The sequence below is a fragment of the Peromyscus leucopus genome, chromosome 5 (assembly GCF_004664715.2).
Source record: "Peromyscus leucopus breed LL Stock chromosome 5, UCI_PerLeu_2.1, whole genome shotgun sequence".
NCBI classification, from domain to species: Eukaryota; Metazoa; Chordata; class Mammalia; order Rodentia; family Cricetidae; genus Peromyscus; species Peromyscus leucopus.
In genome coordinates, this window is record NC_051067.1 from 18935954 (window position 1) to 18949739 (window position 13786).

At 41.3% G+C, this 13786-nt stretch overlaps 1 protein-coding gene across 1 annotated transcript in view; it reads left to right on the forward strand.

The window, feature by feature from the left end:
* Nucleotides 1-13786, forward strand: part of Dtnbp1 (dystrobrevin binding protein 1) — a 116171-nt gene that overhangs the window by 62259 nt on the left and 40126 nt on the right. The window contains exon 7 of the mRNA XM_028867718.2: nucleotides 455-477. Coding sequence (XP_028723551.1) covers nucleotides 455-477 — 23 coding nt within the window. The remainder of the gene's footprint in view (nucleotides 1-454; nucleotides 478-13786) is intronic.

Sequence of the window (13786 nt, forward strand, 5' to 3'; positions counted from 1 at the left end):
GTTCTCTGTATTCTTTTTTTTAAAGATTTATTTGTTATGTATACAGTGTTCTGCCTGCATCTATGTCTGCATGCTAGAAGAGGGTACCAGATCTCATTACAGATGGTTGTGAGCCACCATGTGGTTGCTGGGAATTGAACTCAGGACCTTTGGAAGAGCAGCCAGTGCTCTAACCGCTGAGCCATCTCTCCAGCCCGTTCTCTGTATTCTTAAATTTTGTTTTTGTAACTTAAATTTTAGTAGAGTTTTTGAGCCATTAGGTGGTAAGAACAGAAATGAAAATCATTACTTCAGTCTAATTGTGCTGATATTTTCAGTGACGTATAGTTGACATGTAAATATCCTAAGCTATTCTGTGTATTTTATGCATATAAACTGTTATTATAATGCAAGAGCAATTTTCCAGGGGAAGGAATTGTTTTAAATTTCTCTATTATTTTCTCTATTCTTACAGGAAGGAGCTTGAAGCCTTCAAAGGTAATTCTGTGTTTAATTCTTCACTTTATGGTAGTTGAGGGTTGATCCTACCAGATGTTCTAGCTTGGTGATAAGGAAAAGAACGAATTCCCTTACTTTTAAACAAGAGTTTATGTTAAAAAGCAGAAGTTAAGCTGGGCAATAGTTGGGCATACCTTTAGCCCCAGCACTCGGGAGGCAGAGGCAGGTGGATCTCTGTGAGTTTGAGGCCAGCCTGATCTACAGAGTGAGTTCCAGGACAGCCAGGGCTATCTGTCACAGCGCGCCCTGCCCCCCCCCCCCCCCAAAAAAAGCAGAAGTTGGCATGATACTCTCTTTGTAAGTTTTATTTATCACGAGTTTGAAATTCTGGCTTAACTAGAGCACAGGTCCAAGTGAGGCTCTGTGCTAAGTCGTGTGAGAAGGTGGAGTGCTGAGCTCCGCTGTTGAGGCTTAGGGGTTCAGAAACTGGTTTCTGCTGTTCAGAGTGTGTCTGGGTCACAAGAAGAAGAGATAGCAAGGAAGCTCAGGATATGCCTAATAGTCTCATGAACTTCCCAGAAGTCTGTCTTGTCAGAGCTGGTCCTGTTCTGTGACTTTGATTAGTCTTCTGACTTTGGGCTTGGTTCCTCCATCTACAAAATTAAAGATTTTGATGAAACATATTCTGAGATTCTGAAGAGCAAAACAGTGTTACTTTCTATTTTAAAGGAGCTTTTGAAGGGGGACACAGAGAGTCATTCTTGGCCATGTTGCCCTATACTTGGTCATATTAGTTACTTTCTTGTTCCTGTGCTGAAGCTCCTTGACTAAGGTACTTTACAGAAGGAAGGGATTATTTGGTTCCAGAGCAAGAGTACATAATGGCAGAGGAGTCCGGAACAGGAAGCTGAGAGGTCACTTTTTTTTTTAATTAGGCCGAGGTTATAAGTCATTTAGTTTTCTTTCTTTTTTTAAAGATTATTTATTATGTATACAGTGTTCTGTCTGAATGTATGCCTGCATGCCAGAAGAGGACACCAGACCTCATTGTAGATGGTTATGAGAAACCATGTGGTTGCTGGGAATTGAACTCAGGACCTCTGGAAGAGCAGCTAGTGCTCTTAACCCTGAACCATCTCTCCAGCCCAAGAGGTCATATTTTTAATCACAGACGTGTGGGTTGATGTTAGGAACTCTCAAGGCCTGCCCTTAGTGATGTACTTCCTTCAACAAGGCTGGATCTCCCCACACCTTCACAAACATTGTCACCACCTGGGAACTAAGTTGTTCAAATGCCTGAAGCCATGGAAGACAGTCCTGAGCAAACTGGTCATGGAGAAACCAACCCACAGACATCCTTCCAGGATGCCCCTTTCAGTTGGTCTTCACTAATTCCCTAGAAACTGTTATTCCTAGAGACTCTTAGCAAGAGAGAGAAGAGGTAAACCACTGGTCGACTCTCTGGGGTCTGTTGCATGCTTGTTATTCCTTATGTAACTTTGCCTTGCCTTTAGGTTACTGAATGAGTAAAGTTTTCCAGTATGTTTATGGTTAGTATTGCCTGTATGTCTTACCTGTTAGGATGTTTCAGAAAAATGACTATTCTTCCAGACAAAGGTCATAAAGGTGTATTCCTCCTTTCAGTGGCTGCACTGAACAGACTTTTGTCTAAGTTTCTGTCCCACCCACTACCATGACCAAGCTCATGCATGGCCCGTTGTGGAAGGTAATAATAGTATATGACCATGTGATAGCATGTATTGTCCTGCTCTCCTTGCTCTTGTTTAAGTGGGATCCCTGGTTTATGGGTATTATTTTTCACCAGTTTTATGAAATAAGATTTGAAATCTTCATAAAATGGTACTTTGCCTCGTGTTGTGACCAACCAGTTTAGCATGTCTTATATAACATTAAGAGCTGAAAAAGCCCGATCAAGTTAATAGCAGAAGACAGGCAGGGCACACATTACATAAAGTGTCAGTTCCACTTGCATCTTCCTCCCGAAGCTCCTGTTTAGTGTATCGTTCTGAGACCAGCTGTCTGCAAAAGGTTAGCTAAGACTGCATATTGTTTGATAGAATAATTCAGTTTAGGTGGAAATATCTTGTTTATACACACATTAATTTTGTACAACATATACAGTACACCAGATCTATCTGCAGAACAAGTACTAAACAGTGGAGAAAGGACAGAATTTTTTTCAGAGCTGGGGTCTCTTACTAAGGACTAAACAAAGGCCTCATGCTTGATAGAAAAGTGCTCTCCTTCTGAGCTCCACCCTGTCCCCTTTTAATTGTCTTTTTAATTTTTTTTTATTATTTTTAATTGTTTATTTTAAGATGGCTTCACTAAATTAGGTAGGCTGCCTCAAAATATGTGCCTTCTGTCTTAGAAGCTGGAATGATAGGCATATGCCACCATATCCAGTAAAAATAGGATTTCATTTAATTTTATGGATGATAGTGTCTTACTATTGTTATGTCCAGATCTCAGGGACCCCCCAAAAGAGCATCATGGAGAGCAAATCCCGTATGTAATAGCAAAGAGCCCTTATTTTCAAGCTTGGAGCTTGGGCTCTCTGTCCAATGCAGCAGAGAGCCTGGAGCCCAAGCAGGGTGAGGTTTTTTTTAATCACAGCAGAGGTTGGGGTGAGGGGATTTCCAGGGTTCAGGACCCTGATTGGGTAACATTTGTCTAGGGGTATAGGGAATGTTTGGAATGTCAGGTATTTCCCCTAAGATGCAGGCCTCCCTGGGTAGGGTCAGCTTATGGCTCTTCTGGGTCCAGTGTTTCCTGCCAGAAGCTGTGTCTGGGCTTCTAAGCCTGTCATGGCATCCGTGTGGTCAAGTTGTTTTTCTCCTACCCACCCACCTACCCACACACATTATGTACATAATTGGCTGGCCTAGAACTTGCTGAGTAGACCAGGCTGGCTGAATTCACAGAGATCCATCTACCTCTACCTCCTCAATACTGGAATTAAAGGCATTTGCCAGCATACCTGTCCTTCAAAGGATCAAAATCAGGTATTTAGGCTAATTTTATTTTTTATTTTTTGAAAGAATATTTTACCAGCATGGATGTATGTGCATCATGTGTGTACAGTGCCCTCAGAGGTCAGAAGAGAAGGTATTGAGTCCTCTGGAACTGGAGTTACAGAAGGTAGTGTGAGTTGCCATGTGGCTAATAAACTCAGGTCCTCTGTAAGAGCAGCAAGTGCTCTGAACTGCCAAGCCATCCCTTGAGCCCCTAATTTTAAAAGTAGGTTTGTTATGCCCAGATCACAGGGACCTACAAAAGACCACCATGGAGACTGAATCCCGCATGTAAAAGCAAAGAGCCTTTTATTTCAAGCTCAGAGCTTGGTCCCTCTGTCTGTCCGACACAGCGGTGAGAGCAGAGAACCCTGAGCTCAGGTGGGGCAGAGTTTTTATCATAGCAGAGGTTGGGGTGAGGGATTTCCAGGGTCCAGGACCCTGATTGGCTGACAGTTGTCTAGGGGTATCTGTGCTAGACTCAAGGATATCTGGCCACCTTATCTAATGGTTGGAATGTTTGGGATGTCAGGTACTTCCTCACTTCTGGGTGGATCCCTGGGTGGGGTCAGCTTAAGTCTTTTCCTGGATCTGGGTGTTGCCTGCCAGTAAGCCTGTCACAGAAGCTGTGTCTGGGCCTCTAAGCCTGTCATGGCTGCTGTGTGGTCAAGATATTTTGGGGCCTTTTCACAGGTTATTATCCCATATATGAATTTGAAAAATTACTCTTAAGTCTAAAAAGTGTATCACTGGAAAGGAACAGAAATTTAGGGTTGGAGGGTTGGGGATTTAGCTCAGTGGTAGAGTGCTTGCCTAGCAAGCACAAGGTCCTGGGTTTGGTCCTCAGCTCCAGAAAATAAATAAATAAATAAATAAATAAATAAATAAATAAATAAATAAATAAATAAATAAATAAATAAATAAATAACAATCTTTTTTTTTTTTTTAAGAAATTTAGAGTTGGATATTCCTGTCTCACTGTTCAATTCTTGACTTAACATGAATTTAAGATATTACATTTGCCTTTTAACCTCTAGCTTAAGTCCTTTGGCAAAGCAACCACTAGTCTTTTTCACTGGAAAACATACCACCTATTACCCATAGCTTGTTGAATACTTAGAGGCCGCCATTGGCCGCTCCCCCAGATACCTGTTTCCATAAGTAGAACTGAATACTTAGCCAGGAAGAGTGTTAGATCACAAAACCACCTCTGTTCTGTATGTGCTGCCCACTCAAATACTAGATAAAAACAGAACCTCGCTGTTAAGGACAAGTGTAATAAATTAGGATTGCGCTTCTCGGCCTTTTGGCTAAGATCAAGTATAAATTAGGATTGCAACCCTTTGGAAAACTTAACATAGTTAATGAGCTTGTCAATTTTGGCATAAATAGTATAGTCAAAAATTAGATTTGGGGAAAGGGGTTCTGTTGTGTCATACATGTATATTTCTGCTCTGTTTTTTTAAAATAAAACTGAAATTTTCATCCAGTGTAGTGTGGGTAGCTTACTCAAGAATTTTCAGTCAGACTATGCTTAATGAGTGTATGATAAAAACTGTAATTATGTTTTAAATTAAAATATTTGCATATATATTTTAATAGATTTCTTTATTAACTTCCTTTTAAAAAATTAAATGACTAAAGTGGATCCAATTTTATAAGATATCCATTGTAATCTACTACTTGATATAAAATCTTTCTGTGTCAAAAATGTGGTCAGTAAGTTGAGAACATGTCAGGATTTAGGAGTTGCCATTATTCCAGTAAATGGTTATCATCAGGAGAGTTATGTGGAATGAGGCGGCCTGTTAAATGACTTTTGAGGCTTTGCCTGGGAAAACATTGGAACACATTGTACCAGAGCATTCAGAGAAATAGGAGGAAGCGTACAGCAACTTAAGGACCAAGAAACTCAGAAGGGGGAAAGAAGTGGTAATATTGATGGTAGCTTTACATAAAAGTGGAAGATTGGGACAGCCCCATCTTATTAACAGTGAATGAGGAGGTAACTGGTGATGTGGAAGAGCTCTTTGTGGAGGGAGAATCTAGATTGCAGATCAGAGTGGATAAAGAAGTAATGGTCCATAAATGGAAAGAAACAAAAATGTAGCTTGAGTTAGGATCAGGGAAGCCAAGGGAGGAGGTGAGATCAAGATATGAAAGGAATCAATTAGGGTAATAAAGAACATGACAAGAATGATAACTAGATAAGTCATCTTTGGAAAGGATCTAGGGACATCTCTTTCCCTAGATCTTACAGAAGGAAACAATAGCCTGCATGGGATGGGAGAGGTTTGGGGTAGAAGTCATTTAGGAGAAATACACAGAAAGAAAAATCATCTGAATTTTCTGAGCCAGGCTGAACAAACAGAATAAAAAACAAATGTGCTTCGCTTAGTAGGAAGTTGAAATAAAAAGAGCATGTATAATTATTCTATCTGCAAGGCCTAATTTTCTTAGGTGACAATGTAAGTATGAATGAAACTTGGCCATGAAGTTTAGAATGAATATGGGAGGCCTGACCAGACTGTTGGATCTAATAAGCCGTACGGAGGCGCAATGTTACCTTGTGAGAAAAGCTACAAGACACGACAAAACTCATTATCAGAGCGGAGTTTTATTAGAAAGGAGAGGGCAGGGACCAAAGATAGCGTGACCAGGCCTGTGGAAGAGAAGTGCAGAGAGAGAGAGAGTGGGGAGGAGAAGGAGAAGGAAAAAGAGGAAGAGTGGGGAGGGGTCTGTGATCTGCTTCTTATGGATTCCCCTGCACATTCACATATGAGCTACGCCACGCATGCGCGGATTGCGTGACCACGCTGCGCACATTGTGCAATCGTGCAGACCCCTTGCTTGGTGGCCGGAATCCTAACACAGACCAGCAAATTAAGCATGCAAGAAAATGTGGGGTAGGTGCCCTAAAGGGGAAGAAGTTTGTGGTCAAAATAGGTCTTGTTTCATTTTGAGATCTTAGAGATAGAAAAATTCTCGGAATCGACAGTAGCTGAATGTGAGTGAAAATAGAAGTCATCAAGTTGAAGAGATCGCCTGTCTTAGTGAGTTTTGTTGCTATGAAGAGACCATGACCACAGCAATTTTCATAAAGGAAAGCCTTTAATTGGGGCTGGCCTACAGTTCAGTAGGACCATTGTCATGGTGGGGAGCATGGTGGTGTGCAGGCAGACATGGTGCTGGAGAAGTAGCTGAGAGTTACATCCTGATCTGCAGGTAGCAGCAAGAGGAAGAGAGACTCTGGGCTTGGAATGATCTCTTTTGAAATCTCAAAACCCACCCCCAGTGTCATGCTTCCTTCAACAAGGCCATACCTCCTAATCCTTTCAAATAATGCCACTCCCTGGTCACCAAACATTCAAACCTGTGAGCCCATGGGGCACTGGAGACTTGCTTTGGTAGAAGTTTGGGAGGGGGGGCGAATTCAGGTCCTAAAAAGGATGTGTGGAGTTGGAGTGGGTGACGGGAGCCAGGGGAGAAGGAGGACAGGATCTGAAGATAAATCAGGATGGCTGCCAGTAGCGTTTATTTGAAAAAAGAATGCACCTTTGATACTCTGTAGTTGTACATAGGGTTAAACTGGAGAAAAGGAGCATGTGAGCCAGGATGTGGCTTGTGATCAGGGGTCAAGAATCTAGCCCTGACCTTGACAGTAGGCACCTGTCATATTTTAATGAAGGGCCACAAGTTCCTCTTGCTAGCAGGAACTTTCCTCAGAAGAGGGGAGGGGGCATCCTCAGGGAATAGAGACCTTTACCCAAATGCCTGACCTTGGGAAAATGACTTCTGAGGACCAGACACTATACTACAATGTCTTAGTCTCACTATGTGGGCCTGTTCCCCTCATAACAAAAGGGAAGGTCCTGATGCCTTACTCTTTTCCCATTATACTCTACCATTTTGATTTCTCTGTATTTATGAACTGAACTCTTGCCCTAACTGGATCTGATTTGTAGGTAGTTCATCCTTGGGATCAAGTGTGTCTTAACTTTCCTGTTCTTGGTGTAATTAGGAGGGCACATTGGAATTCCTGGCTCTGTGGTGGTGGGAAGGTTTTTCTAAAGAATTATTTTGTTTAGAGAGGCTACCATTGTACACATTTTCATCCTTTAGCTATGTCCGAACAAAATTTCCCAAAGGGAAAGGCATTAGTAGTGAGAATCATTGAAAATGAAAATAAGAAGGTGCTGGAGAAGTGTGGTCTACAATGTGGAAATGTTAGAACTTTGTGAAGCAGCAGTGGTCCCGCCATGCAGTTCATGCCAGTGGGGACCATTCTCATTCAGACCACCACATCACCTCCCTGGAGGCTTCAGAAATGTTAGAATTCTCACTTGTTGGGTGACTCCGACATGTAGCTTGTGCATATACTGGCACACTTTGTATGTTTCAAATCAAATTAATGATAGTACATGTTGAGCTTGGCATAGCAGTTGATGGTTCAGTTTAGTTGGGCCAGCATCTGAGACAACACGGTTTTAGCTGCCATTTGGTAATATTAGTTCACAGAGACTCAGGTCGGATGACATAACCCCCCTCTGTCCTAATGAGCTAACAAGCTCTGCCAGAGCTTATAGGATATGAGAAATAAAAGACCCCCGGTAGTGGGTAACTCCACTGGTGCAGTAAGCCAGATTCAGCTGAATTAATAAAACCAGGGTTAATTTGGGCCAAGCATCCCTGGGTGGTCTCAGGAAAGGGGAAACCACGAGACTGCTCCCAAGGAGGGGCCTTAAATACCCTCGTGGGGAGGAGCCAGGCTTGCCAGGCTTACTTTGGGTGGTGTCTGGAATGGGAGGAGTGGGGCTGAGCTCCAGCTGAACATCTGGGTGGGGCTTGGGATGGGGCCCCAATCTGGAGACTCCCAACAGGATATAAAGGCAAACATAATTCGAATATTATTTAGGAAGAGTGGGGATAAACACACTAAAATGGGGTAATCAACTGGAGATAGGCAGTGTCACTCAGTCTGAATGATAAGTACCTGCAGGGCTTAAAGGATATAAGGACACTTCAGAAAGAGGAAAGAACACTTGTAAGAATACAGAGATTTCTTTTTTCAAGAATTGAAGATACAGTTTTAATTTCTTGTTCATTGAAAGAACTACAGATAATTTGTCATCACTGAAGCATATGATGTGTGGGATGAAGTGAGGGGTAGAGCTGGACACTTGGGGAGCAAGTGATACACGGACTTGTATGTCATGCATGGGGGTTTAGACTTCTCCTTTGGACCAGTGGTCTCCACAAATGGATCTGAGTACAGAATGTTGGGCACAGGGAAGATGACTAAAATTCCTCTTTTTTTTTCATGTGGGTGCATACATGCGTGTAATTTGTCTCATTTACCCCCTCTTCCTATCAGCCTTTTAAATGTTGATTTTTGTATGTTGTTTGTTTTTGAGGCAGTTTTTCATGTAATTGAGGCTGGCCTTGAGCTATGTAGCTTTGGATGACTTTGAGCTTCTGATCCTCTTGCCTCACTTCTGACTGCTGGGATTACGGTGTTCACAGCATGCCAGGTTTCTGTGATGCTGAGGATCAAACCCAGGGTTTTGTGCATTCTAGGCAAGTACTTTACAAACTGAGCCACATTCTCAACTCCAATCTGTGTATTTGTGAATTTAAATATAGGAATTCATTTATATAATATATAAGTAATCATATGTAAAAGGTTTATGTTGAAGATTTTTGTTTCTTAGGAGAGTGCATGCTCAAGAGAACATAGAGGTTCATTTGAGAGAGGCAAATTAGAGAGTTGGAGAACCCAAGGAGTTCCAGTTAGAATCACAGGATCAGATCTGCTTTATATTTTCTGGGATCTCTCTGGAGGGTAGAGTGGAGGGGATCAGGTTTAAGATGAGAGAGCTTAATTGAGTTGCATATACTGGCATGTGCCCGTGATCCCGTCTCCTTCAGAGATGGAGGGAGCCCATGAGAAGAGACTGGTCTGGGCAACATAGCAAGAGCTGGTCTCACAGAGGAGAAAAGGGGAAGGAGAGAGAGGACGGGGTGGAGAGATGTAATGGAAAGCTATTTAAAAGACTTGAATTGGGATGGAGAGATGCCTCAGCAGTTAGAAGAGCGTGCACTACTCTTATAGAGGACTTGAGTTAGGTTCCCAGCACCACATTTGGCAGGGATCTGAAGCCCTTGGCCTCTGCAGCCATCTGCATGTACACAAACGCACAATTAACAAAACGAAGGCTAACTGAGAAAGAGTGGGAGAGAGGGTTAGGTTAAAGGCAGATTCCTTTTTTATTTTTTAAAGAAAATATATTTGCTCCGAAAGGGGAAAGACGCTGAGGAAAGAAGAGAGTAAGAGTGGCCGCCTGAAGGACAGCAGCAGACAGCAGTCTTGAGCAGGCACTGCTGCTGACTACGGTCACTGCCAGCCAGCAGTGTGCTGGTTAAGGACTTACTGTACTTTCCAATCCACTGGTTAGTGCTACTCAATTTAGAGGAACCTTTACTAATGCTACATTTAAATGAGGTAGGGGAAATTTAAAGCTGCCTATATGTTATGAAGCAAGCATATCCTTTATTTTTATTTTCCCACTTTTAGATATTAACATTTCTTGTGCTTTTTAGAGTGTTTCTAATGTATCTTTGATTTGCATAGATGACAAATTCAGAAGGATTTAGTATATTTCCAGCCCCCCCCCCCCCATTTTTAGGATCATTTGGTATGGTCCCAGATCAGTGCATACATCGTTGTATACCAGAGCCCATGAGAGCTGCATTTTGCTTTATAGAGGCAGTAGATTCTGGTGTATATCTGCTTAAGCCATCAGAAACATCGGGAAACTAACAGGCTCAATACATTTTCTTTGAAAGAAAAAAACTGAAAACAAAAACCGGGTTCTGGCTGCAGCCTCTCTTCCTTTGTTCTACATCTCAGAAGATGCACGGGAGGGGAGCTGCCTGGTAACTGGAGGTTCCTCTTGACCAGCTCCGCTTCGGCCTGTTTGTCCAGTTCTAAACCATGTCATCTCCAGGACCCAAGGAAAACAGTCCAAGGAGCCCCTGTAGGTGGAACTTTATTTCATGTTTTTCCTTAGATGCTTTTCTTTAAAATTGTTAGAGCTGCATGATGAAGTATTATTAAAAAGCTGAAATTAAGTTTAACCTGATTTGAACCTGTAAACACTATATTTTAGTGAGAGCTTTATTTTCTGTGTATTATCAATAAGTAATTACTGTTAAATTAATTCCAAGAATAAATAATTTTTGCATGGGGATCTAGGACATTTGCATATGTAATACACATCTTCTCATCCATCAGGTGAAATTTCCCAAACAGATGTTTTCATGAAGCAGCATTTACACTAAAAGCTAAAATGCCAGTACATTTTTTACGATTCTGCATCCTTGTTGCTAAGGTGTTCGTTTCCGAGCAGAAAGTAGTACAGTGAGGTAGATGACAGTGAAGTGTATCTGGGGGCAGGATAAAGTTCAAGTCCACCCTGGGCTACCCTGTGGGTCCATCTAAGATGACTGACTTAAGATGGCTTTTAAAAATGTCTTAATGAAGCCGGGCGTGGTGGCACATGCCTTTAATCCCAGCACTCAGGAGGCAGAGGCAGGTGGATCTTTGTGAGTTCAAGACCAGCCTGGGCTACAGAGTGAGTTCCAGGAAAGCTAGGGCTGTTACACAGAGAAACCCTGTCTCGAAAAAACAAAAACAAAATGTCATAATGCTTCACACAGATTTAAAGCATATTATTTTTGTAAGTTTACAGAACTTGGGTGTACTTCTTATCACCCTTTGGCTGAGGATATAGTTTTAAATGTGACATTTTCTGTATACATATAGAAGCATATAAACCTGTAGAATTTGCTGGAAAAGATAAACCTTAAGAATTAGTTTTGAGTGTTTTTTGTTGAGTAGTATAATTCTATCCTTAGAGGTAACTGATAAATGATTTCTTCTGGTTTCTGCATTTTAAAAATTCCCATTAGTCCTTTAAGATAGCATATGTCGCGATATGTTTCATGCCCTGCCAGGTAGAAGCCTGAAAGATGTGTGTGTGGCCCCCAGTCTTTATCATATCTCTTCTGTTTTTGAGATTGCAAGTTAGAGTTAAAGTCAGTTAAAGAATTATTCTTCCTATCTCATGTCTCTCTAATACTTTATTTTTTTTCTTTTTGTGTAGTTTAGAAATTGAAGTGAGAGCCTCAGGTATGTAGGCACACACTCTACTATCCCAGTTCCATGCTTAAATGTATTAACTGAATTCTTTATGAAAGTGAGGAATTTATGAACTTGAACTCCAGTTGGGAATGTACTGTATTCTTGCTTATTTTACGTGTTAGGTAGTGAGGAGAAAGCCAGTGAGAGTGGAGACAGGGAGAACGTTAGCAGTGTTGTTTTTAGAGCCCTTCTAGAAACTGCATACCAGCTGTGCGTCCTCTCCGCATCCTTAGCGCTATAGGGTCTGAGAGGAGTGCTTTAGAATGGGCATGATTTACAGTGATTAACCTAGGAAATTACTCCTTACAATCTTAATTTGTGGATGAATTCTAGTGAAGATAATAAGTGTTCTTGGTCTCTTGAAAATATATGTCAGTATATAAGGATATTTGTTTTTTAGAAGCTTGTTTATATATCGTGGTAAAGATGTTTGAAGAAAGCTGTGTCCTGTAATACATGGAAATTTACATTCTTTTAATTTTGATTCTGGGGTAGTTTATTTTTCTCTCTTCCCTTTTTCTGTGGGGGTGGGGATTCAAGATAGGGTTTCTCTGTATGGCTCTGGCTGTCCTGGAAGTTGCTCTGTAGACCAGGCTGGCTTTGAACTCAGAAATCCACCTGCCTCTGCCTCCCAAGTGCTGGGGTTAATGGTGTGTGCCACTGCCCAGTAGACCAGTTTATTTTTCAAACCCAGCTAAGTCTTTATTCTGATACTTGGTCAGATACCATGGTGTGGCCTGACCTGTACTCTCTAAGATGATATTTTGTTTTGGAGAGGATATTGGCACTCCAACAGCTTGTTTATGTATTAAACTACATAAAAATGGAACTTGAGATGAGGGTTCTGACCCTTAAATGCTATCTTTCAATTTCTTAGAAAGATTATAGACCATTATTGCATCATCAATAATTATAGCAATAGATCATTTTAGAAACCAGTTGGTACAAGCTTTTGTTGCATAACACATTTGATATCATGAAAAAATACAGCAGTTCTGTTTCATTACCCTTTTGGTGGAACATAGAATTGTACCTTTCATAAAACTAAATTCTAGTACCACAAAAAGAATTCTGTGGAAATACTGCCTGTCAGGCTTACCTGTTGAGTGCATGTGATGCTTCGAGGTTTGTCTCAGCTTTTTTGGAAGTTGGTACTAACAAGTCACCTGTGGTTTCCTCTGGATCTACTGGTTATACTTTTGAAGGCAGCTATGAAGTCCCCACTAACTCAGAAGACTACTGGCTGTGATGGCTTTTTAAGTAGAATACAGACCAAGGGAGAAGTCAGGTGGCCAGCTGATCTGAGGAAACCCTTGGTCCTGTCCTTATCTGCCTATCCTTACTCAGGAGTGCCCATTGTGTACACATGGCTGTATGAAATGTGATTCACTTACATTTGAGGAATCAGTGGTCATCCTACAATAGGAGAGATGTCTAAAACCACTGGAATATGCTGATATGCACAGTTTACCATTTTTCTAATATTATTTTTATAGAAGACAGTGATATTTATAATAAGAATAGTATGCTATTCATTTTAAAACCCTATTTCTCATTTTGAGAATGTATTAAATACTATAGCCGTGGATGAGATGAAATTGATTTTTTTTTGGTTTTTTTTTTGTTGTTGTTGTTGTTTTGTTTTTTTGTTTTTCGAGACAGGGTTTCTCTGTGTAGCTTTGCGCCTTTCCTGGAACTCACTTGGTAGCCCAGGCTGGCCTCGAACTCACAGAGATCCGCCTGCCTCTGCCTCGCGAGTGCTGGGATTAAAGGCGTGCGCCACAACCGCCCGGCTGAGATGAAATTGAAAATCAGAAACTTACTGTGGGAAGGTGATTGGTTTATTTTTAACTGGAAAGAAAAATGTATTTGCAGTAAGATCACAGTAATTTCAATGGTGTGACTTTATTTAAATGGGGGTGGTGATACATTTCAGGGCAGAACATTGCCTGCCATGTGTGAGGCACTGGGTTTGATCCTCAGCATTGAAAAAAAAAGGTGGGAGAGAGGTTGGATAATACTTGAGTGTATCAACTTGTCATGCCATCAGAATTTGTTTTCTCATTTAGTGAAGGTAATATATAGTAAACACATAAAATCAGCAGTGCTG